We start from the raw sequence: 22,877 nt of genomic DNA, 5'->3' as shown, positions 1-22,877 counted from the left end.
TTCTCAGAACCGTAGTAGTCATATTTCCCAATCATAAAGCGAACAGATTCTGGTTCTGCCCCAAACACTCGACTTGATTAAATAATTCTGGCTAGAATTAATTATAACCAAAATAAATTCAGTGTAACCCGACTACCATCCAGTGAGACCAAAATGTACACCTTCTCAAATACACCGATCAGCCATAACATTAAAACCACCTCCTTGTTTCCACACACATTGTCGATTTTATCAGCTCCACTTACCATATAGAAGCACTTTGTAGTTCTACAAGTACTGCATGCTTTGTTAGACCCCTTTCATGCTGTTCTTCAATGGTCAGGTGCACGTTCCAAACTCTCTACTCCCTCTACGAATGAGAGCTGCGTGCTTTTGCTCGTGAGCCACGCATTCTGCTTTCACCTGCTTTAGGTCTTTGGAACGGTGTTGGGCCTGGGTGACCAATATGATGGCCATTTTCCACAAGATTTTAGCTAAGTCTTTGTCCTTGAGGTCACTTCGTGTGTACTCCGCTATACTGCTTTCCAGTAATGACTCAAGTGCCTCAAGGTTCAAGTTTTGGGCAGTGTTCATTTATTCAGGAACCAAAGATTTAGTCATGTCTGCCAGGGCTGTCTCTATATCCCTGTAAGAACCTCGTCCAATGAGGGAATCTGACTGGAAGTCATCTGGCATTTTGCTATCTAGAACTAACTCTGCAAGAGGTCTGCTTAAACCTCTTAGCCAAGGTGTGATATATTTGGTTGGCCCAATCAGTGACGATTTGGGATTAGGTTTTGATTCCAATAACCATTGGGAGTACTGTACGCTCCTTTTATTTACTAAGAGTAGTAGAGAATAATCCATCAACCAAAATATATCCAGCCAACAGTGCCTCGTGGGCAGCGTCCTGTGACCACTGATGAAGGTCTAGAAGATGACCAACTCAAACAGCAGCAATAGATGAGCGATCGTCTCTGACTTTACATCTACAAGGTGGACCAACTAGGTAGGAGTGTCTAATAGAGTGGACAGTGAGTGGACACGGTATTTAAAAACTCCAGCAGTGCTGCTGTGTCTGATCCACTCATACCACTTATATAACACACACTAACACACCACCACCATGTCATTGTCACTGCAGTGCTGAGAATCATCCACCACCTAAATAATACCTGCTCTGAGGTGGTTCTGTGGGGGGCCTGACCATTGAAGTGTGCCTGGGTGAAAGCAGGCTAAAAAAGCATGCAGAGAAACAGATGGGCAACAGTCAGTAATTGTAGAACTACAAAGTGCTTCTGTATGGTAAGTGGAGCTGATAAAATGGACAGTGAGTGTAAAAACAAGGAGGTGGTTTTAATGTTATGGTTGATCAATGTATATTAATTAATTGTATGAAACATTCCAGACTTCTAATATTTAATACAGTGATATTAGTTAAGGTATTTTTTATATCCTATGCCTTGTCCTGAGAAGCTGACCCCCTATTTTAAGCTTTAAAACTTAGTGCTTTTAGTTTGTTTTGTCTCCTCATTTAGCAGGCTCTGCGTTCCATCGGCTAAGTCCACGGCCACTTCACCAGAAGAATGCCAGTCTTTGACTTTATGGAGGTCAGTATGTTTCTGTGTTTTTGAATCAACAGGGCAGCAGGAGGTTTTTAAACAGTCACGGGAAATGCACGGTGTGCTACAGTAGCTATTCTCCAGCTCTTCATCGCAAAACTCCATCTGAACTGTGACGCTATGGACGCTGATCTGATGAAACACCTGCCTGATCTGCAAATGGAGGCGTCGGATTTCGTCTTTGGAGTGTTCAATGTCAGAAGTCACTCTGACGTGCAAGGAGGCAACATTCCGATCCTTGACCAGCTCCCATAAGTGGAATTCGTGAACGCTGAGGACCCCAGGTAGCCGACATAACTCCTCCACTGAGTAGAAAAATAACAAGGATAGACATTGAAAAAAATAAATTGCTGACAAATAGACTAATACAGTGAGTGGTACCTTGTAACACGACGTCCCCTAAACTCAAAATCTTTGAAAGTCGACACTCTTCGTCAAGAAATTTGTACCCTTAAACTCAACGTGTGTGCGACTGTCACCTTGTTCAGTGCTTGGCTTGAGCGCTGCTGTAAAACCTCACCAAAGTGCGAATATGAGACGAATCTGCATTTGTGTGGAATAACCGTCAGTCACTCTGAAAGCTCCACCTGTGTTTAGCTGGATTTTCCTCCTGTTTCACTTTTAAACTTGTGTTGTAGCTCGGGATGCTGAGAAATTGTGAGAATCAGCTTTTCTGAGAGTCTAAAATGCTTAACTTCGGCATTCGGCTCTCACTTCCGGTGGTACGCACGCTGAGACGCTAGCCTAGTTGTTTGTTTGTAGCCTTTAGCTAAATAACTTTTTATATACGTATGTTTTAAACATATAATTTATACGTTAATCTTCCGTGTGTTGTTGATTTAGTTTTATTTTGTCTATCGTAAAAAAGCGCTTGTGTTTACTAACGTAAATTCGTGCTGTGTTGGAAACTAGGAAACTTCTGCTACCGGCATTTGTTTGTATGCTAGCCTAGTTGTTTGTTTGTAGCCTTTAGCTAAATAACTTTTTATATACGTATGTTTTAAACATATAATTTATACGTTAATCTTCCGTGTGTTGTTGATTTAGTTTTATTTTGTTTATCGTAAAAAAAAGCGCTTGTGTTTACTAACGTAAATTCGTGCTGTGTTGGAAACTAGGAAACTTCTGCTACCGGCATCCGAACGAAGCCGGTTTTGTTTGTTTTTGTACTTCAGCGCATAAACATCATAATTATCCAGAATTAAAACCGTTTTCGGTCCGCACGAAGCGCGTTTGTGTTTGGTTGTGTTCTGTATTTCAGCTCTTAAAACACCTTTGTTTTGTGGGGAGTTATAACCGTTTCTGTTCGTAGGAAGCGCGTTTATTTGTTTAGTACACCAGCGCATAACACCGTTCTCCTTTAGAATTACAGTCGCTTTTGTCCGAACGAAGCGCGTTTGTGTTGTTTGGTTGGTGGTTTTTGTATTCCAGCTCATCATCGCCTGTTTCATCCGGAATTAAAGCCGTTCTTCTGTGACTACCAGCAGAAGCGCCGGTGAATCCAACATTAACATCATCTCCAACTCATCTTGTAAAGCTAAGTACATTTCTTTGCTACTATGGCCCCAGCAGGAGCATTATATCCATGTTCCGAGTGTAATATGTTCAGTTATTCCTTCTCCGTGTTTAGTGATAACTTTACATGTGATAAGTGTAGATTAGTTGTTAGTCTGACGGAGAAGATCTCAGTGTTAGAAGGGCGCATTCGGGCGTTAGAACAGACTACTACTAGTGAGGGCTTAGATTCAGCTGTAGCAGTCCCGAATGCCAGCAGTTCAGGTGTAGAACCCCAGACTCCGGCATTAGAGCCCTCACAGCGGGGCGACTGGGTGACGTCTCGGCGACATAGTCGTAGGGAAAAGCACCGACCATCTCAGTTGCACGTGTCCAACAGGTTTTCCCCACTCAGTGAGCCACCCGCTGAGAAGCCTGTTAATGTAAGTGCTCTGGTTATAGGAGATTCTCAGCTCCGACACGTGCGTATTGCAACCCCCATAGAGACACCAGCAACCATAGTCACCTGTATTCCGGGGGCCAGGGCGCCTGACATCAGAGCAAATCTAAAAGTGCTGGCTAATGCTAATCGTAGATTTTCGAAGATTGTTATCCACGTCGGCACTAATGATGTTCGTTTACGGCAGTCTGAGGTTACTAAGAGTAATGTTAAAGAGGTGTGTGAGTTAGCTAGGTCGATGTCTGAGGCAGTAGTGTGCTCTGGCCCCTTACCGATTCGACCCAGTGGCGAAACCTACAGCAGGTTGTTGTCGCTGAACCGCTGGATGTCTAAATGGTGCTCAGAAAACTGCATTGATTTTGTAGATAACTGGTCCACCTTTGAGGGAAGGCCTGGTCTTTTGAAGCGGGATGGTGTCCACCCCACGTGGGAGGGTGCTGCTCGCATTTCTTGCAGCATAGGTGACAGGCTTTACCACCGCGTTAGTGTAGCGGCAGATAGTGTTAAATGACTATCCAGAGCCAAGACCAGGCAGCAGACTAACAGGCCTAACCGACTGTCTGCGAGTCGCCATCGGACGTCACCTGGAATCCTTAGGTCACAAACCATTGAGACTGTGTCTGTTTACCGTGGCAGGTGTAAGCCAAAACAAAATCAAAAAGTATGTCATAATAACTTAATTAAAATTAATCTAAATGAGCATCATGAAAACCCTAGTAAAGTTAAACTAAAGTTAGGACTTCTAAACATCAGGTCACTTGCATGCAAAACAGTAATTGTAAATGAAATAATTACAGATAATTGTCTTAGTGCCCTGTGTTTAACCGAGACCTGGGCTAGACCTGATGAGTATCTAGGTTTAAATGAAGCATCTCCTCCGGGTTACAGTTATGAACATAAGCCACGTCTTAGCGGTCGTGGTGGAGGAATAGCCGCAATTTATGATAAAGACATAGGTCTTACTGTAAAATCATCTCCCATAACAAACTCGTTTGAAGTTCTTATCTCTGACATAACCAATAAATGTTCATCTGATAAAAATAGTATGTTTAAGCTGGTTACTGTTTATCGACCCCCTGGTCCTTACTCAGAATTTCTTAACGAATTTGCCGATTTTCTTTCTAAATTAGTTTTATCAACTAAGAAAGCTTTAATTGTTGGTGACTTTAATATTCATTATGAGGATAAGTGTAATCCACTCAAAATTGCGTTTGACTCTATTTTAGAATCCTTAGGCATCACCCAAAATGTAACAGGACCCACTCACCGCTGTAAACATACCTTAGATTTAATACTTACTTATGGTATAAACATAGACAACCTGGAAATTATACCACAGAATGACTTAATCTCTGATCACTCTCTACTAATTTATGAAGTGTCCCTGTCCAATAATATACAGCAACCAAATCGTTTTAAATGTAAGCGCACTATTACATCTGCAACTGCAGCAGCGTTCATAAACTGCCTACCAGAATTACCAAATATATCAGCATCAGAACCTAAAGAACTAGATCAGGCAACTCAAAACCTAGAGACCGTACTGCGCACAACCTTAGATAACGTAGCCCCACTCAAAACTAAACTGATTAGGGAGAAAAAACTTGCTCCATGGTACAATGACCACACATGCGCACTTAAACAAGCAGCACGAAAATTAGAACGCAAGTGGCGTCACACTACACTAGAAGTGTATAAGATTGCTTGGAAAGATGCTCTAACTGAGTATAAACATGCACTTATAAAAGCAAAATCTTTATATTATTCATCCCTAATAGAGAAAAATAAAAACAATCCCAGATTCCTTTTTGAGACAGTGTCCAAATTAACTAAAAACGTTAATGAAACTGAATCTAATATACCGCCTGACTGTACCAGCGATGATTTTTTAAAATTCTTTAATGACAAGATAGAAAAAATACGACTTCAGAGTCAGAGTGTGTCACTTGCCAATGTTAAGTATGGACTCACTCCGAGCAGCATTGGTGATAACAGTGGTGATAATAGTAACGAGTTAATCCAACTAAATTCCTTTAATCCAATCTCCCAAAATGAACTAACTGTGTTGATTAAATCATCGAAGTCATCATCGTGTATACTCGATCCTGTTCCAACTCGTTTACTTAAAGATTTACTCCCAGCTATTGTAGAGCCCCTGCTTACATTAATCAATGCATCCCTTAGCCTTGGATATGTACCTAAATTGTTTAAAAGTGCTGTTATTAAACCCCTGATTAAAAAACCTAATCTTGATCCACATGTACTAGCTAATTATAGGCCAATTTCAAACCTTCCTTTTGTCTCAAAGATATTAGAAAAAGTCGTTTCCAAACAGTTATGTTCTTATTTGAATGAAAATTGTATTCATGAAAAATTTCAATCAGGATTTAGACCCAATCATAGTACCGAAACCGCATTAATTAGAGTAGTTAACGAGTTGTTAATGTCTTCTGATAATGGATGTGTCTCTTTTCTTGTTCTATTAGATCTTAGTGCAGCGTTTGATACGGTCGATCATAACATTTTACTGGAGAGGCTAGAAAATACAGTAGGTGTTAAAGGACTCGCACTCTCTTGGTTTAAATCATATCTGACTGACCGCTCTCAATTCGTTTATGTAAATAATAAATGCTCGGAAACTACAAAAGTAAAGTATGGTGTTCCACAGGGGTCGGTACTGGGACCGCTATTATTTACACTCTATATGCTTCCACTAGGTGAAATTATTCATAAACATGGCATAAACTTTCACTGCTATGCAGATGACACACAGCTGTATATATCAGCCAAACCAAATGATACTGACACAATCAGTAAGATAGAAGATTGTGTAAACGACATAAAAAACTGGATGTCGTGTAATTTTCTTTTACTTAATTCAGATAAAACAGAGGTTTTACTTGTTGGCTCTAAAGCTGCAAGAGACAAATTGTCTAACCTGGTGCTAAACTTAAACACGTTCTCTGTTACTCCCAGCCCAGATGTAAAAAACTTAGGTGTCACAATAGATTCAGATCTCTCATTTGATACACACGTTAATAATATTACTAGAGTTGCTTTCTATCATTTGCGTAACATTTCTAAAATAAGAAATATACTATCTGTTAATGACGCCGAAAAACTGATCCATGCGTTTATAACTTCTCGGTTAGATTATTGTAATGCTCTTCTAACTGGATGCTCTGGTAGATCCTTAAACAAACTCCAGTTAGTTCAAAATGCAGCAGCTCGAGTGCTAACTAGAACTAAAAAATTTGACCATATTACTCCTGTTCTATCATCTCTACACTGGCTGCCAGTTAAATTTCGCATTGATTACAAAATACTTTTACTAACTTATAAAGCGCTACATGGTCTGGCTCCACAGTATCTGAGTGAACTTATTAATCACTACAGCCCAGCGCGTCCACTTCGTTCACAAGATGCAGGGTTACTTATAGTTCCTAAAATTAAAAAGATCACGGCTGGTGGAAGAGCGTTTTCCTACAAAGCTCCACAACTCTGGAATAATCTTCCTGCCTCTATTCGGGATTCGGACACAGTCTCAATGTTTAAGTCTAGACTGAAAACATATTTATTTTCTCAGGCTTTTGATTAGTATAGACAAAGGCGCAGAGCTTGGGGGTTCTTGGTCATAGAAACTTGTGGTGATCAGGGATGTTGGGTTGCTGTCGTTCTGCCTCTCTTGTCCGATCACTCAGGTTTGGTGACGGTGGGGAGATGGGCGCTGATGTCCTGTGAAAGCCTTCATGACCTTGTTACCTGCTTGCTCTCCCTTTTAGTTATGCTGTAATAATTAGGGCTGCCGGAGTCTAAAACTCTCTGTAAAACTGTTTGTCAACTAGCATTGTACATTATTAACTACATTCTCTGTTGTTTTACCCCGAGGGCATTCTGATGGAAACCTGTTTACCCGCCGAGGTTAAGGATTGAAGTCGAGACTGCCGGGACAACGATGCTGCTCCTGTCAGATGTGACTGGTCTGGAGTAATTGCAACGACAAGAAATCACTACAGACTTTATTGAAGACTAGAGTGGATAACAACTCTATTATTATTTAATTGTTTATTTATCTATTTATTACCAGTTATGACTTTTAGATCATTTAATTCTGTGTTTGTATGATTTGTGTAAATCGTGTATTTATTTAAAGTATCCTCCAGGCCACCCATGAAGGATGGGCCCTGCTGAGTCTGGTTCCTCTCAAGGTTTCTTCCTGTAATTTTCAGGGAGTTTTTCCTTGCCACAGTCGCCCTCGGCTTGCTCAACAGGGGTTTTTGTATCTGTTGGTCCTGGATTTTGTAAAGTTGCTTTGAGACAATGTCTATTGTAAAAAGCGCTATATAAATAAAGTTGACTTGACTTGACTTGACTTAACGTGGTTTCATGTATTAGAAGAACGACATAGAAACACTAAATTAGGGCTGGCACCGATCCGATACTCAGTATCGGTATCGGTCCGATATTGGCCCAAATCACTGGATCGGATATCGGAAGGAAAAAAACGTGTAATCCGATCTGATACTGTTGCTTAATGTAAATAACACAATGTAAATAAGGCCATTGTTTGTGTGTAAAGCAAATAACACACAAAGATACGTTCCTACAGAGTGCCGTTTACTGCCACTCACGCTTGATGACATCAATAACATGTGCCACTGATCTACAACTCCTGCAACAGCCATTCATACATTAAAGCACAATGATCTACTTAAACTTTTAGCATTTTAAAAAATCATCTACTACTGCCACAACTAAAAACACTGTTTTACGGCATGTCTAAGATAAGACTTCATTGATCCCCTTAGGGAAATTAACTTGTTACAGCAGTATGAAGACAGGAAAAACAGAAAGAAATACAACTAAGTAAAAAATATTGCACACAGTGTATAGTTATTTACTCTAAAAAAAAATCTAAAAAATAATATATACATTAGAAATATGCAAAATATATTAGGTTATTAGATTATTATTAGGTTATTATTAAATATATTAGGTCTACAATTGGAAGATTGGATGTCAACGCGATTGTTAATGTTCTGTCATGTTTTTAGATTATTAAAAACCAAAGCACGCTTATTGAAAACTTAACAGGAAACGGTGTAGTTTGTTTTATTTCATAACACTAATGGATTGATCATTGAGGATGTGAGGGATCTCCAAGCCGGGACAAGATAGATACATTAGTTTATTTTTATTATTTAATTGTAATAATTTTTATTTATATATATTTAATAATAACAAAGACAAGGCAGGTTACAAAACAAGACAAAAGAACACAAGACCTAAGCTAACAATGCTAAGCTAACTAATCTAAACATCCAGGAACAAGGCTAATTGCTAAACATGAACTAAGCTAATAACAGGGAACAAGACAAAACTAGACAGACCTACACAGGGCTAACAAGAACTAAACAGGGGAAACAGATGAAACAGACTAAACAAACTAAACAGGATAACCGGCTAACTAAGCTAAACAGGCTGAACAAGACGAACAAGGCTAAACTAAACACGCTACACAGGTTAAACAAACGGGCTAAACAGGACAAACCGAACTACACAGGACAGGAACATGAACTGAACAGACAGGAGCATGGATTAAAAAGACAGGATTATATCTAAGAAAGGTCAACCACCAAACCATCAGACAGAGTCACTACAAAGCAAATCAAAATAACCTCTACTGGTTTCTCCTATAGCTTCCCTCTTATACTTCCTCAAATGAGGGACAGCTGGAGCTAATTGGCTCTGGGAACCAAAAAATGGGCATGGCAGGAGACTGAGTGTGCTCACAGAGAGGGGGGCGTGGCACACAGGACCTCATTGTTACAATTGTATATAAATGATATTTTTTATTAATAATTTTATACTTTTTTCACTGCCTCTTCAAGGTGTAGACTTGACAGATCTAGAATTTTATACTGAAATTATAATTTATTTGGTAAATACAGATAAAGTTGCACTTGGACGGTGCTGTTAAACACGCCAAAAATACTACTAAATGTTCTGTGTGTAAAAGTGAAAATAAAAACAGCAGTTTTGCATAAGTGTGATGTTGTAGGTTCTGTATTTATTCCATTAGAATATTTGTTTCACAGTCTGAGCATTGTTATTTAGATAGCTAGTTTAACCATGGTGCATTAAGACATGTATTATTACTGCTTAGTTTGAGAGGAGAAATGACGGTATCGGTATCGGACATAAAAAAGTGGTATCGAGCCAGCACTACACTAAACCTCTATTAATTATTACTGCTCACAAGTTCTCTCCACTAATGAAATTCCTCGCTCGTTGTTTTAGTACAATAAGTCACGTTAAGCTTTGTGCACCAGCACACTCCATAGGAAATAACGGCACACCAAGTGCAAAAGCAGTTTTGCTGCTTCTCATGTGAATGTGCCTTTACTGAACTCACTAAGGAATACAGTATTCCAAGATCAAGCATCTCCATGATTAAGAAGCATAAGGAAACAATAAAGAACTAAAGGTAAAGTGCAGGTTTTATCGTATTTAACTGTTTTTTTAATATTATATTTTTGTTATTTTCAGTGTATAAGTGTCAAAAACAACCCCATTATTTTACATTAGCCTAAAATATATGCAGTATCACAGGACCATGAAACGTATTAACAGGTTTCCCATACATCCTTATGTGAAAAAATACCTTAAAACTAAAACGCCACTCCCAGAACCAATTGAGGTCAAGTTTCAAGCTACCACTGTATCATCAATGTAAGTAGAACTTGGTAGAGCAACAGGAAAAGTACAACACTGACCAATCAAGATCTGCTCTTGAAATTTTCCAGTCTAATTTAAGGTCTGAATGCAGAGACACTAGAGTCCACAAGTGTGCAGCCCAGAGACTTAGATTTCCCACATAATAAGAATACTTAAAACAGTTACCCCATAAGAGAACCTTCTATACTCACAGATCAAGGTGGCGTCCATGTCAGGAGGGCTCATCTGCAGCAGAATTCTAGTCGTCTCTTTGACCAGGGGAACGGCCGAAGACATGATAATAGCTATCATGACCAGAGTAAGGCTGGGGTCCACGTAGCACTGCCAGTTACAGGGGGTATCAGGTGGCAGAGGTTTCACGTAAAACAGCACGGAGGCCACCACTACCACCACTGAGCCCAGAGCATCATTCAGCACATGGAGTAAAACTCCTACGAGGAACGGTTATAAGTGAATGATAGACCAATTATGAACAGTTATGCTAATAAGAAAGAAAGAAACAATGTTAAGCAGGCACTGTTCCATCACTACCGAGTTGTTCATTTGTATTGATGCTGTCTTGTACAACCCCAAATCAGAAAAAGTTGGGACAGCATGGAAAATGCAAATAATAAAAAAAAATACAGAGTATCTTACATTTACTTTGACTTTTATTTAATTGCAGACAGGATTAACCTGAGATATTTCATGTTTTATCTGCTCAACTTCATTTCATTTATTAATAAACATCCATTCCTGCATTTCAGGCCTGCAACACATTCCAAAAAAAGTTAGGACAGTAAAGCATTTATCACTTTGTAATGTTGCTATTTCTTTTCACTACACTTAAAAGACATTTTGGCACCGAGGAGACCAAGTGATTTAGTGTTTCAGCTTTTATTTTGTCCCGTTCTTGCTGCAAACACGTCTTAAGATGTGCAACAGTACGGGGTCGTCGTTGTCGTAATTTCCATTTCAAAATTCTCCACACATTCTTTATTGGGGACAGATCAGGACTGCAGGCAGGCCAGTCCAGTACCCGTACCCTCTTCTTCCACAGCCATGCCTTTGTAATATGTGCAGCATGTGGTTTTGCATTGTCTTGTTGAAAAATACATGGACGTCCCTGGAAAAGATGACATCTTGAAGGCAGCACATGTTGCTCTAAGATCTCAATGTACTTTTCTGCATTAATGCTGCCATTACAGAAGTGTAAATGACCTTTGACAAAGGGCACTGACACAGCCCCATACCATGACAGACCCTGGCTTTTGGACTTGATGGATGGTCCTTTTCATCTTTTTCTAAAAAAGACCTGGAATGCTGATTCATCTGACCACAATACACGTTTGGTCCATCCTAGATGCCTCCGAGCCCAGAGAAGTCGACGCCGCTTCTGGACATGGTTAACGTAAGGCTTCTTTTTTGCACAGTAAAGTTTAAGGTGGTATTTGTGCATGTAACTCCGTATTGTAGAGCCTGACAAAGGTTTGCCAAAGTAATCCCTCACCCATGTGATTATATCAGCTATTGTTGAGTGGTGGTTCTTGATGCAGTGCCATCTGAGGGATCGAAGATCACAGGCGTTCAGCTTAAGCTTGCGCCCTCGCCTTTTCGCACTGAGATTCCTCCTGATTCCTTGAATTGTTTAATATTATGCACTGTAGAGGGAGAAATATGCAAATCCCTTCCAATCTTTCTTTGAGGTTCTTAAACATTTCAACGTTTTTAAACATTTCAATCATTTTCTCACACATTTGTTGATAAACTGGAGATCTTCTGATCATCTTTGCTCATCAAAGACTCAGCCTTTCCTGGATGCTGCTTTTGTACCAAACCATGATTACAATCACAAATTAAATGAAGCTGAGCAGACAACATGGAATATCTTGGGTTCAAACTGTCTGCAATCAAATACAAGTCAAAGTAAATATAAGAAACACTGCATTTTATCTGCGTTTTCAATACTGTCCCAACTTTTTCTGATTTGGAATTGTAAAATGCACCAGACAGCAAGAACTACCCAAAACAACCAGTCACTGTCACTCTGCAGAGTTAACACCCCTGGTCTAGACAGCAAAAATGTACTCACCTCTGATGTTAAGTGAAGGTCCGTCACTCTGTTTCTTATCTTTGTGTTCAGAAGTGGTCAGTTCGGAGCCTGTGGATGGACAGAACACCAGTGCTGAGCGCCTTTGCTGCTATCACGCAGAAGATTTACACACCACTTACATGGAGAAGAGGGGACTGCACGGACATGTCACAGAAATTATTCCTATAAATCACATTCCTTAAATGAGCAAGTGCATTATTTTAGTGTAAACTGTAAAGATTCTAATGAAGTCAATCGCAGTTAAGCAAATGACCTCATTAGATTTCACATCCCATACGTGGCTACTATTCATGCTTATTCAATTATGAATAATTTTTCCTTATAAAGTTGTTTGTAGCCAATGTAGGTCTATTTATGAATATGGATCTCTAGTAAACTGATTTGTAGCAGGTTTCTGTTCTAAAAACATTTTAGTATTACTATTATCTCTACAGGCATATAGACCTACACCTAACCAACACAATCTTGTGCTTTTCAGACCTCCAGTTATCTTTGTCCCACCCAAATAGCCACATACATCAAACACCTCCAAGCACAAGTATCCCACTTATCTCTAGGTACAGCCAACAACCCAGCATTTACAAAGTCTCAGATAAAATGCCACCCCCACTTTCCAAGCATACACCGATCAGCCATAACATTAAAACCACCTCCTTGTTTCTACACTGACTGTTCATTTTATCAGCTCCACTTACCATATAGAAGCACTTTGTAGTTCTACAATTACTGACTGTAGTCCATCTGTTTCTCTGCATGCTTTGTTAGCCCCCTTTCATGCTGTTCTTCAATGGTCAGGACCCCCACAGGACCACTACAGAGCAGGTATTATTTGGATGGTGGATCATTCTCAGCACTGCAGTGACACTGACATGGTGGTGGTGTGTTAGTGTGTGTTGTGCTGGTATGAGTGGATCAGACACAGCGGCACTGATGAAGTTTTTAAACACCTCACTGTCACTGCTGGACTGAGAATAGTCCACCAACAAAAAAACATCCAGCCGACAGCGCCCCGTGGCCAGCGTCCTGTGACCACTGATGAAGGTCTAGAAGATGACCAACTCAAACAGCAGCAATAGATGAGCGATCGTCACTGACTTTACATCTACAAGGTGGACCAACTAGGCAGGAGTGTCTAATAGCGTGGACAGTGAGTGGACACGGTATTTAAAAACTCCAGAGGCTGCTGTGTCTGATCCACTCATACCAGCACAACACACACTAACACAGCACCACCATGTCAGTGTCACTGCAGTGCTGAGAATGATCCACCGCCTAAATAATACCTGCTCTGTGGTGGTCTTGTGGGGGTCCTGACCATTGAAGAACAGGGTGAAAGCAGTCTAAAAAAGTATGTAGAGAAACAGATGGACTACAGTCAGTAATTGTAGAACTACAAAGTGATTTTATATGGTAAGTGGAGCTGATAAAATGAACAGTGTAAAAACAAGGAGGTGGTTTTAATGTTATGGCTGATCGGTACTACATTTTTTGCTTCCATATTTTTTCATTGTTAGCTCATGGCTTAATGGTCCTCAGTTTGGGTTTTCTTTGTACTTTATAATAAGGACAATATTTTATTAACCAGTTATGGCCAATTATAATCACCAAAAAGAAAATAAAACGCCTTGCTACAAGGTTAATAATCTCCAAATTACATCAGCTTTTTTGTATATTTGTATTTGTGACACAGGAGATTTTCATTATATAACGGACTTCATGTACGTGTTAGCATCAGGCGTGGCTAAAACACATGAACTCAATAATTAGAAGGGTTGTCCACATACATTTGGCCTCATGGCGTACGTGTGTCTTCACCCTTAGCCCCACTAAACATTCCCAGGGTGATCAACTCCCAAAACAGACTCGACAGACTGGCGCAGATTAATTAGGAGGTGAAACTGAGGAAACCAAAACGCTGACTCATTGTGATGCTGAGAGAAACAATAGGTGAAACATAAAACCACAGCATCTGCATGCATGTCATGCGTGTAAGAATTTTAAAGGACCGGTTCATTTATTAATTCACTAATTAATTCAAGTCTGGCACCACCCAGAAATACTGGCAAGAGTGCATCTTAAACAGGATGCCAATTTATTGCAGAATAACACACATGCAGTTATATGATATATCTCTCTTACTGATGAGATGTCTAGCCCAGGCATGAGGGTGTTAATGTCATTTAGAGAAGCATGTTGCCCAAATACATGGGATAACTTGGGCTAATAAATAAATTAGTTTGTTTAATTATAGATTCCTATCTATCAGTTCTGTTATACACTGTTTCTAACTGTTTGGACTTTATGTAATGGACAGATAAATATTGGCTTGGGCACTCAAGACAATTTAACTGACAATACTGTCAGTTTTGCCTCCACATTTACCCCAACTACTAAATCTAAATAAAAAATTATATAACCATAAATTAGGCTTAATTATAAGGGAAACACAATGAATGTGTTAATGGCAGCGGTGCTTAGTCTGACATGTGTTAATTAAAAGGAATGTAACTGCACATCACTGCCTGACAGTTTGGCTTGTACATTCCGTAATACATTAAGGTGAGTCATAAATTCAGCGGGAACAGCGGGCCAACTTTTATGTACCACTAAAAATAACAGGCAGCTGTAGATGACTCAAGAGAACAACCTTAGAAAGTCAAAAGAAAGATACAGAACAGTTATATTTTATGTTGGTAAATGTATGAAATTCATTGCTGCAAGGACTTGCTTATTGATGTGCGTTCAGACAGGGATGTTGATCGTTTCCTATAAATGACATCTTTATTGGTTTGGGACCTTTTCTTGGTTTTACAAGTGGAATTATTCTCTTAGTCTGTGGAATTATTGTCTCTCAATGTAGTCATTTCTAGTTGTCTATTACAGAGAGCTCTATCACATACAGAGGGTCACGCTATACCCTATGGGTCTGTCTAAAAACCTAGTGAGCTGCCTAACTGCCTACTGGTCGTCCTTGTCTGATTCTCTTGTTTTTCAATGTTCAACAGAAGACAGATCTGGACTGCAGGCAGGCAAGTCAAGCACACACACACACTCTGGGTCCATGAAGGGTGTATTTACATAATTGTAAATAGAAATTGTGTGTTATTCCCTGTATATTTCTGTTCAAACTCTTTTTCTATTGTAAATACCCCGTCTATTCCCGTCCACTGTACAACAATCCGGCTCTAAGAGCCGACTCTTTAAAGTGAACGACGGGATCCGGCTTCTGATTGGGAGCCGATTCGTGTTTTTTCCGGGTTTTTTTCTGTTAAAGCCACAAGTGATTGGTCAAGATACGTGGTGGCGTTTGTGAGTTTACAAGGAGCAGGAGGGGGAGGGGTTACACACACACACACACACACACACACAGCGTGCGGACAGCGTGCACACGAACAGGCGGGAGAGAGAGAGAACTTGATGAAGTTTTACATAGCTTACGTAGCCAGACATTACACGCTGGAAAGGTGAGGAAAATGAGTGACAGGAAACAGTAAAGTTTGGACACGAGGAACCTCTTTAACAAAGAAGTTCAGACCCACTGAGCTGATGGGAGACCAAGTGTTCAGTCTACCCACATCTTATACGTCACTGTGTATTGTAGCAACATCTGTTCCCTCAGAGAGAATCTTTTCCAAAACAGGGCAGATCCTAACAGAAAGGAGAAAGAGGATCAACCCCTCAGAGATGAGCTCCTTGGTTTTTCTGAATGCTAATCTTCACTAAATACTTACAAATACTGTCACCTGGATGCTGCTTTTTCTTGCTGCACATTTTCATTTATATTTGAATAGTTGAGTGATGCTTTGTTGATGTGTTGTTCCACTATAGATGCAAATTTACAAATAATATACACAATCAGACCTTTTTGTCTAATTGAGATGGGCCTTTGTTTTTGTATTTTATAATTTATTGTTGTGGCGTTCCATGTTGAGTATATAAATAAATCAATTTTAATAATAAACATTTAATACAATGGGTTTTTTTTACATTAGTAATTCATTTTACATGTAATTTGGTAATAAATTAGTTTAAGCAACAAAAAAATCTGTTTAAAGACTCAGCTCAATGAGCTTGTTTGATTACTTTGATTTTCAATTTAAGTTGGCAATAAGTAATTTAAATTTGGTAAACCTGTCAGTAGGTTACAGTAAAGTACTCTGTTCTTGGTAATTACCTTTAATTGCAGGGGACTGATTTTTTTTTTTTGCTTAAAAAATGTACAAGAAAATGTGCATTGTTTTGCACTGTTTACACTTCAGAAAAAATCGTGAGAAAATCGAATCGTGAACTCAGAATCGTGAATCAAATCGAATCGTGAGCAGAGTGTATCGTTACACCCCTAATAAATATATATGCTAGTTATGCCACTGCATCCAAAGGAACCCCTAATGGACACAGGATCAACAAAGTCCTTTGGACTTTGATCAGAGGGAGGTAAGGATCGAACCCAGGTCCCCTAGACTTACGAAGATTTTTCAATTATTGTTACGTGCCTCACAACAATAAGGTCTTGGGTTCGATCCCCAGGTGGGGAGGTCTGGGTCCTTTCTGTGTGGAGTTCGCATGTTCTCCATGAGTCTATGTGGGTTCCCACAGTCCAAAGACATGCAAGTGACAAAACTGTCCATGGGTGTGTTTGACATTAAACTTGTGAACTGATGTGTTTGTGTAAAGTCTTGTGTAACAGTAGCTACTGTTTCTGTCATGAATGTAACCAAAGTGTGTAAAACATGACGTTAAAATCTTAATAAATAAATACATTAATTATTGTTACAGTCTTTAGGTGGCATGATGGCACACAGCAGATGGGATGGGTGCCATACAGCAACATGGGTCCAGGGTACCTAGATTGGATCCTCAGCTCTGGTTACCATATGTAATTTATTTATTTATTCGGATTTTTAATGTCATGTTTGGTTACATTCATGACAGGAACGGTAGTAACTCATTACACAAGATTTGTCAGTTCACAAGTTTTAATGTCAAACACAGTCATGGACAATTTTGTATCTCCAATAAACCTGACTGCAAGTCTTCGGACTGTGGGGAGAAACCGGAGCTTCTGGAGGAAACCCAGGCAGACACGCAAACTCCACACAGAAAGGACCCGGAATTGAACCCAGAATTGAACCCAAAACCTTCTTGCTGTAAGGTGACAGTGCTACCCACTGAGCCACTGTGCCACCCACCATATGTTATAATTAAGTATTATACAAGTAAATGATTTAGGGTATATTCTTCTTCTTCTTCCTCGGCCTTTGTCCCGTTCGGTTACGGGGTCGGCGGATCATGATCCGCATTGATTTGGCACAATTTTTACCCCGGATGCCCTTCCTGACACAACCCTCCCTATTTTATCTGGGCTTGGGACCGGCACTACAATGCACTGCTTTGTGCATCTAGCGGCCAGGTATCTACAGGACAATTCGGTGTTTCCAATTAGCCTGGTGGCATGTTTTTGGACTGTGGGAGGGAACCGGAGCACCCGGAGGATACCCACGCGGATACGGGCCCGGACCGCCCCACCTGGGGATCGAACCCAGGACCTTCTTGCTGTGAGGCGACAGTGCCGCCCAAAGTTCAATCTTTTATTGTTTCAGTGTTTTGGGGTAACCTAGTACTTCGGTTCCCCCCCACATTTTAAAACATGCAGAAGGTGGATTGGATGGAATTTCTTTATTTCTATATGTATCTAGAATTGTGTAAATGAGTATATAGCACGAATAAGAGAACCTGCTTCTCCGTTCATCACGATCGTCCCGTCGCAGTCGGTTGTTTTGACTCCTTGCTGTTTCTTCCCGCATGGTAACCAGCTGTAGTCCTGGAACACCAGCAGTCCGACAATATTCACACCGAGTCCGAGAGATCCGACGATCAGGACTAGGAGGGGCTTATCCACCGCCTCAGGCTGGACCATCCTCTTCAGCGCCTCGGCCGATATAGAGAAGCACAGCGCGGCCAGGAAAGCAGCGTTCGCCAGCGCTCCCACCACCTCAGCCCGCGCCAGTCCGTACGTAGAGCGGGGCGAGGCGGGTCTCCGGGACAGCCTGCCCGAGGCCAGTCCCACACACAGAGACACCATGTCCGACAGCATGTTAAACGAGTCCGACACCAGAGCCAGAGAGTTCCCCGCGTAACCCGCCACGATCTCCGCCACGAAGAAGATCGCCGTGATCACCAGCATGAAGATGAGCCGACAGGTCTGCCCGCTATAGCGACCCATCCTTATTGTCTAAAGCACCACGCGCACCGAAAACACACCGACTGCACGCCGAGCTCGAGATCACGCGCTGAAAAACTCCTACTGCACACAGAGCCTGAAGTCACGCGCACATCTCACTAGAAGCACCACGCGCGCTGGGAAAGACCGGCTGTAACTCGCGAGCACGGCTCAGTTGAAACACCACCACGCGCACTGACAAACACCTGCTGCACGCAGACCTTTAGCACATGCGCACTACTCAGTTAAAGCAACACAGTACAGTGAACTTACTGCTCCTCCTCTGTTTTACATTCCCGTCCTTACAGTGCAGTAATAGTGTATAAAGGGCGGTGCGTGGAAACATGGAGCATGGAAATTATGAAGCTGTTGGTCCCCATTGATTATTATTATTATTAATATTGTTGTTGTTGTTGTTGTTGGTAGTAGTAGTAGTAGTAGGAGTAGTGGTGGTTTTCCCCTGTTTTATACAAAAAATTGGGGGCAGCACGGTGGCTAAGTGGGTAGCACTGTCGGTCCTGGGTTCGATCCCCAGGTGAGGCCGGTCCGGGTCCTTTCTGTGCGGAGTTTGCATGTTCTCCCCGTGTCTGCGTGGGTTTACTCCGGGTGCTCCGGTTTCCTCCCACAGTCCAAAGACATGCAAGTGAGGTGAATTGTCCATGACTGTGTTCGATATAACCTTGTGAACTGATGAACCTTGTGTAGTGAGTGGCTACCGTTTCCTGTCATGAATGTAACCAAAAAGTGTAAAACATGACGTTAAAATCCTAATAAACAAACAAACAAAAACTAAAAATTGGTACAGTCGACCCTTGACTTTAATTGGTTCCGAAGGGCTGTTCTTAAGTCAAAATGCTCGAGAATTAATTCGTGCCAGACCTCCCAGACCACCCCCTTATAAATACAAGTATATTTCCCTTAAATAAAAAATTATGTAATAGACATTCCTGTAATAAACAATAATAAACAACAATACACAGTAGTACTGTACATAAAACACATACATTACATTTCTTCACATTACATAATACATTCCTTCTTTTTTTTTATAAAATGTATCTACCAGAAACAACAATAACTCTCATATCTCTCTATTAATTCCTTCTTTATTTTAATAGTGTTGTATTTTGTAGGTGTAAATGCACGAAAGAAAGAATACTTTACTCAGCGACTTCCTTCTTCTCTCTCACTCACTGTCCCCTCTGCCTGATACACAGTGACAGCTACTGGCAGGAGTAATTATACAACAACAAATGCTCGGCGCTCTCTCTGCACCATATCTGGGGACATTTTAATATTGAAAACACCGGAAAAACACAGTCCGCTGTGCAAATGTTCGCTCACTGTATATATATATAGAGAGAGACGTTGTCATGTTGCACTGGTTGAAACTTAATTGAAAGACCCTTCAATCATTTGTCAGAGTATACAAGGTTAATGGTGCTCAAATGGAACATGATGTACTTGTTTCATCCTCAGTTGGGGTTGATTCAAGACACAATATACCTGTCATTCTGGTCCACGACTGGCTCGCCAACAACGCACATTTTGTGGTGCGGTACCTCCCACCATATTCCCCATTTCTAAATCCAGTAGAGGAATTCTTTTCAGCATGAAAGTGTATGAACACACACCCCGCGAGTGTGTGGACCTGTTCAAGGCAATGCTGGACATGTTTGGCCAGGGAGAACATCACAGCTGATGTAAATGGCATGACTAGGATAAAAGACAGGATACAGAGTTTCACTGCTATTTGCATTTCCATTAAAAATGCCATCCCCCCGGTATTAGGTGCCAGACAGGATCTCAAAACTTATGCATTTACGACCTCAGGGTTTTTCATAGACCAGTCTGGTTTGTCTTGTAGCTGCACCCTTTTTGATCAGGGTTTGGCTCTTCATACACAAAAGCTGATCTGCATATGAACTCGCCTCTTGCAGGTGAAAAAAGATACAGTCAGCTACTGCACACATGACATCCACTTGCCAATCCTTCTTTAGAGCACACATTTGCAGATCAGGTGTTGTCTCTAGCACATTTGATGAAACAAATCGAGCCATCGTCAGATCTAGCATCAGGTGTGCTTGAGATAAAACACATCAAATATCTAGACTGGCCACAGGTTTGTTGACTGCGCTGTTTGACTGCATGTTCGAAATATGATAAGTCAAGAGAGTCCAAAGTACAAAAAGTTAAGAGATAATTGCCTTCCACAAACAAGGAAAAAGATTGCAAATGTATTGAATGTTCCCAGAGATACAATTGGAAGCATATTTCACAAGTCCAAAGTTAAAGGAACACTGGCTACACTACCTGGACTTCGCAGGAAGAGGAAGCTGTCACTGACTGCCACCAGATTCCTGAGAAGGCAAGAGTGCAAGAGTTGAGCTATTTAAATTCCTCTTGTTTGATTTGTTTATTGCAAATTTGTAAATGTGCTAATTTGCAATGGGGTTAAAGAATAAAAAAAAAAAAAACACCCTATTAGGATTTTAACGTCATGTTTTACACACTTTGGTTACATTCATGACAGGACAGGTAGTTACTCGTTACACAAGACTCATTAGCTCAAGTATTTAATGTCAAACACAGTCATGGACAATTTTGTATCTCCAATTCACCTCACTTGCATGTCTTGGACTGTGGGAGGAAACCAGAGCTCCCGGAGGAAACCCACACAGACACTGGGAGAACATGCAAACTCCACACAGAAAGGACTAGGACCGCTCCACTTGGGAATCGAATCCAGGACCCTCTTGCTGTGAGGCGACAGTGCTACCCACCGAGCCACTGTACTGCCCTCATGAAATGGGAAAAATGGAAACTTATTCTGTAATGACCTCTTGAAGCCAAACCATACAAACAACACCTCTGATGTTGGTGTTTTGAATTTAGAGGCACTATGGTGGCACAGTGGGTAGTGCTGTCACCTCACAGCAAGGGATGGGTTCGATTCCTGGGCCAAGTGTGCGCCAAAGTTAGCAATCATAATTCTTTACATAATTTGAAGAAAATTACTGTCACCAAGAACCTTAAGTAAATAACATCTGGAGCAGTTTTGTGTGCACAAAGCAAGGTCCATGAAGACATGGTTTGGTGTGGGTGAACACCAAGCCTGCACAGAGCCCTGACCTTAGCTCCATTAACACCTTGGAATGAGGTGAAATGTAGAAACCAAGCAGAGAGGTTCACAAGTCACAAAATACGAGTCTGAGTCAAGTCACGAGTCTTGAGTCTTTAGTCAATATAATCTACACAAAACATATATTGGAAATGTAGCATTGAAATAAACAAATAATATGAAAGTTCAGATAAAAAACAACAGATTAGAAACTGTATTTTGCTATTTTACTTTGTGCCTTTACTTTCCTAGTCATTGTGCAAATGAATGTAATTTCCGTAACAAGAAGGTACCAGTTAAAAGCTTAAACTGATACGTTTTGTTTCCATTGCAAAACAAAAATGCGCGATAAATCACGGCACAGCGGCCAAAATCCAAAACACAGCGAAAAAAAATCCTAACCACTGCTTACCTTAGCTTATGTTCTTCCAGATGCTATTAAATTCATAAGCATGTGTCCCATTAGGAATATAATCTGTTATTTTGTAAATGTGCTTATAATTAAAAACCTCCAAACTTTTCCCGGTTGTGAAGTAAAACACTAACTCGTTAGAAAGCCAATCAAGTAGGTTTCATTGACATCATCTGTGTGACGCAAACTGAATAAATGCAAATAACAGCATTTCTTAATTTCTTAAAATTAAAATCAGAAGGACTGATTGGTACAGAAAGCAGTCTTTCAACCATTACCGCCAATTCTGTAGGAGCGTTTCATTCACCCCAGTTGTTCTAGTGAAGTGCACTACGTAGGGTATTCCACCATTTTAAGTGAGATTCCAATCCAAAGGTAACAAATATGTTCAAATGAAGTGAACTTCAAACTGTGTAGGAAGTAGGAAGCGACGCTTCATCACTACGCCGGAAGCTGGCTGTAACATCACACACACACACACAAAAAAAGCTAAAAAACCTCTCGCACACACCAAAGGATATGGGTGATAACAGAACTTTTAGGAGCTGCTGAGCTACTAAGCTAACTGTTCGCGTCACAAACACATAGTGCACTAGATAGTGTGAAAGATAATAGGCTAATGTTCCCTACATAGTGCACTAGTTTGTATATTAGAGAAGAATGTATGTTCCTTACTTAGTGCACTAGATAGTGTACTAGATAATAGACTTATGTTTCTTACATAATGCTTTAGGTAGCG

General features: G+C 40.6%; 1 protein-coding gene across 1 annotated transcript; it reads right to left on the bottom strand.

Annotated features, from left to right (window-relative positions):
- Positions 1-1,475: 1,475 nt before the first annotated feature.
- LOC134314733 (calcium/manganese antiporter SLC30A10-like) lies at positions 1,476-18,608 on the bottom strand. The gene is made up of 4 exons (XM_062995428.1): positions 18,119-18,608; positions 12,365-12,433; positions 10,485-10,724; positions 1,476-1,906 (listed from the first exon to the last, which is right to left on the bottom strand). Exons 1-4 carry the CDS (start codon positions 18,606-18,608, stop codon positions 1,476-1,478), a joined length of 1,230 nt encoding a protein of 409 aa, XP_062851498.1.
- Positions 18,609-22,877: the final 4,269 nt, after the last annotated feature.

The sequence above is a fragment of the Trichomycterus rosablanca genome, chromosome 5, assembly GCF_030014385.1.
Source record: "Trichomycterus rosablanca isolate fTriRos1 chromosome 5, fTriRos1.hap1, whole genome shotgun sequence".
NCBI classification, from domain to species: Eukaryota; Metazoa; Chordata; class Actinopteri; order Siluriformes; family Trichomycteridae; genus Trichomycterus; species Trichomycterus rosablanca.
The sequence above is the reverse complement of the archived record's forward strand: the minus strand, read 5'-3'. Positions and strand labels throughout refer to the sequence as shown.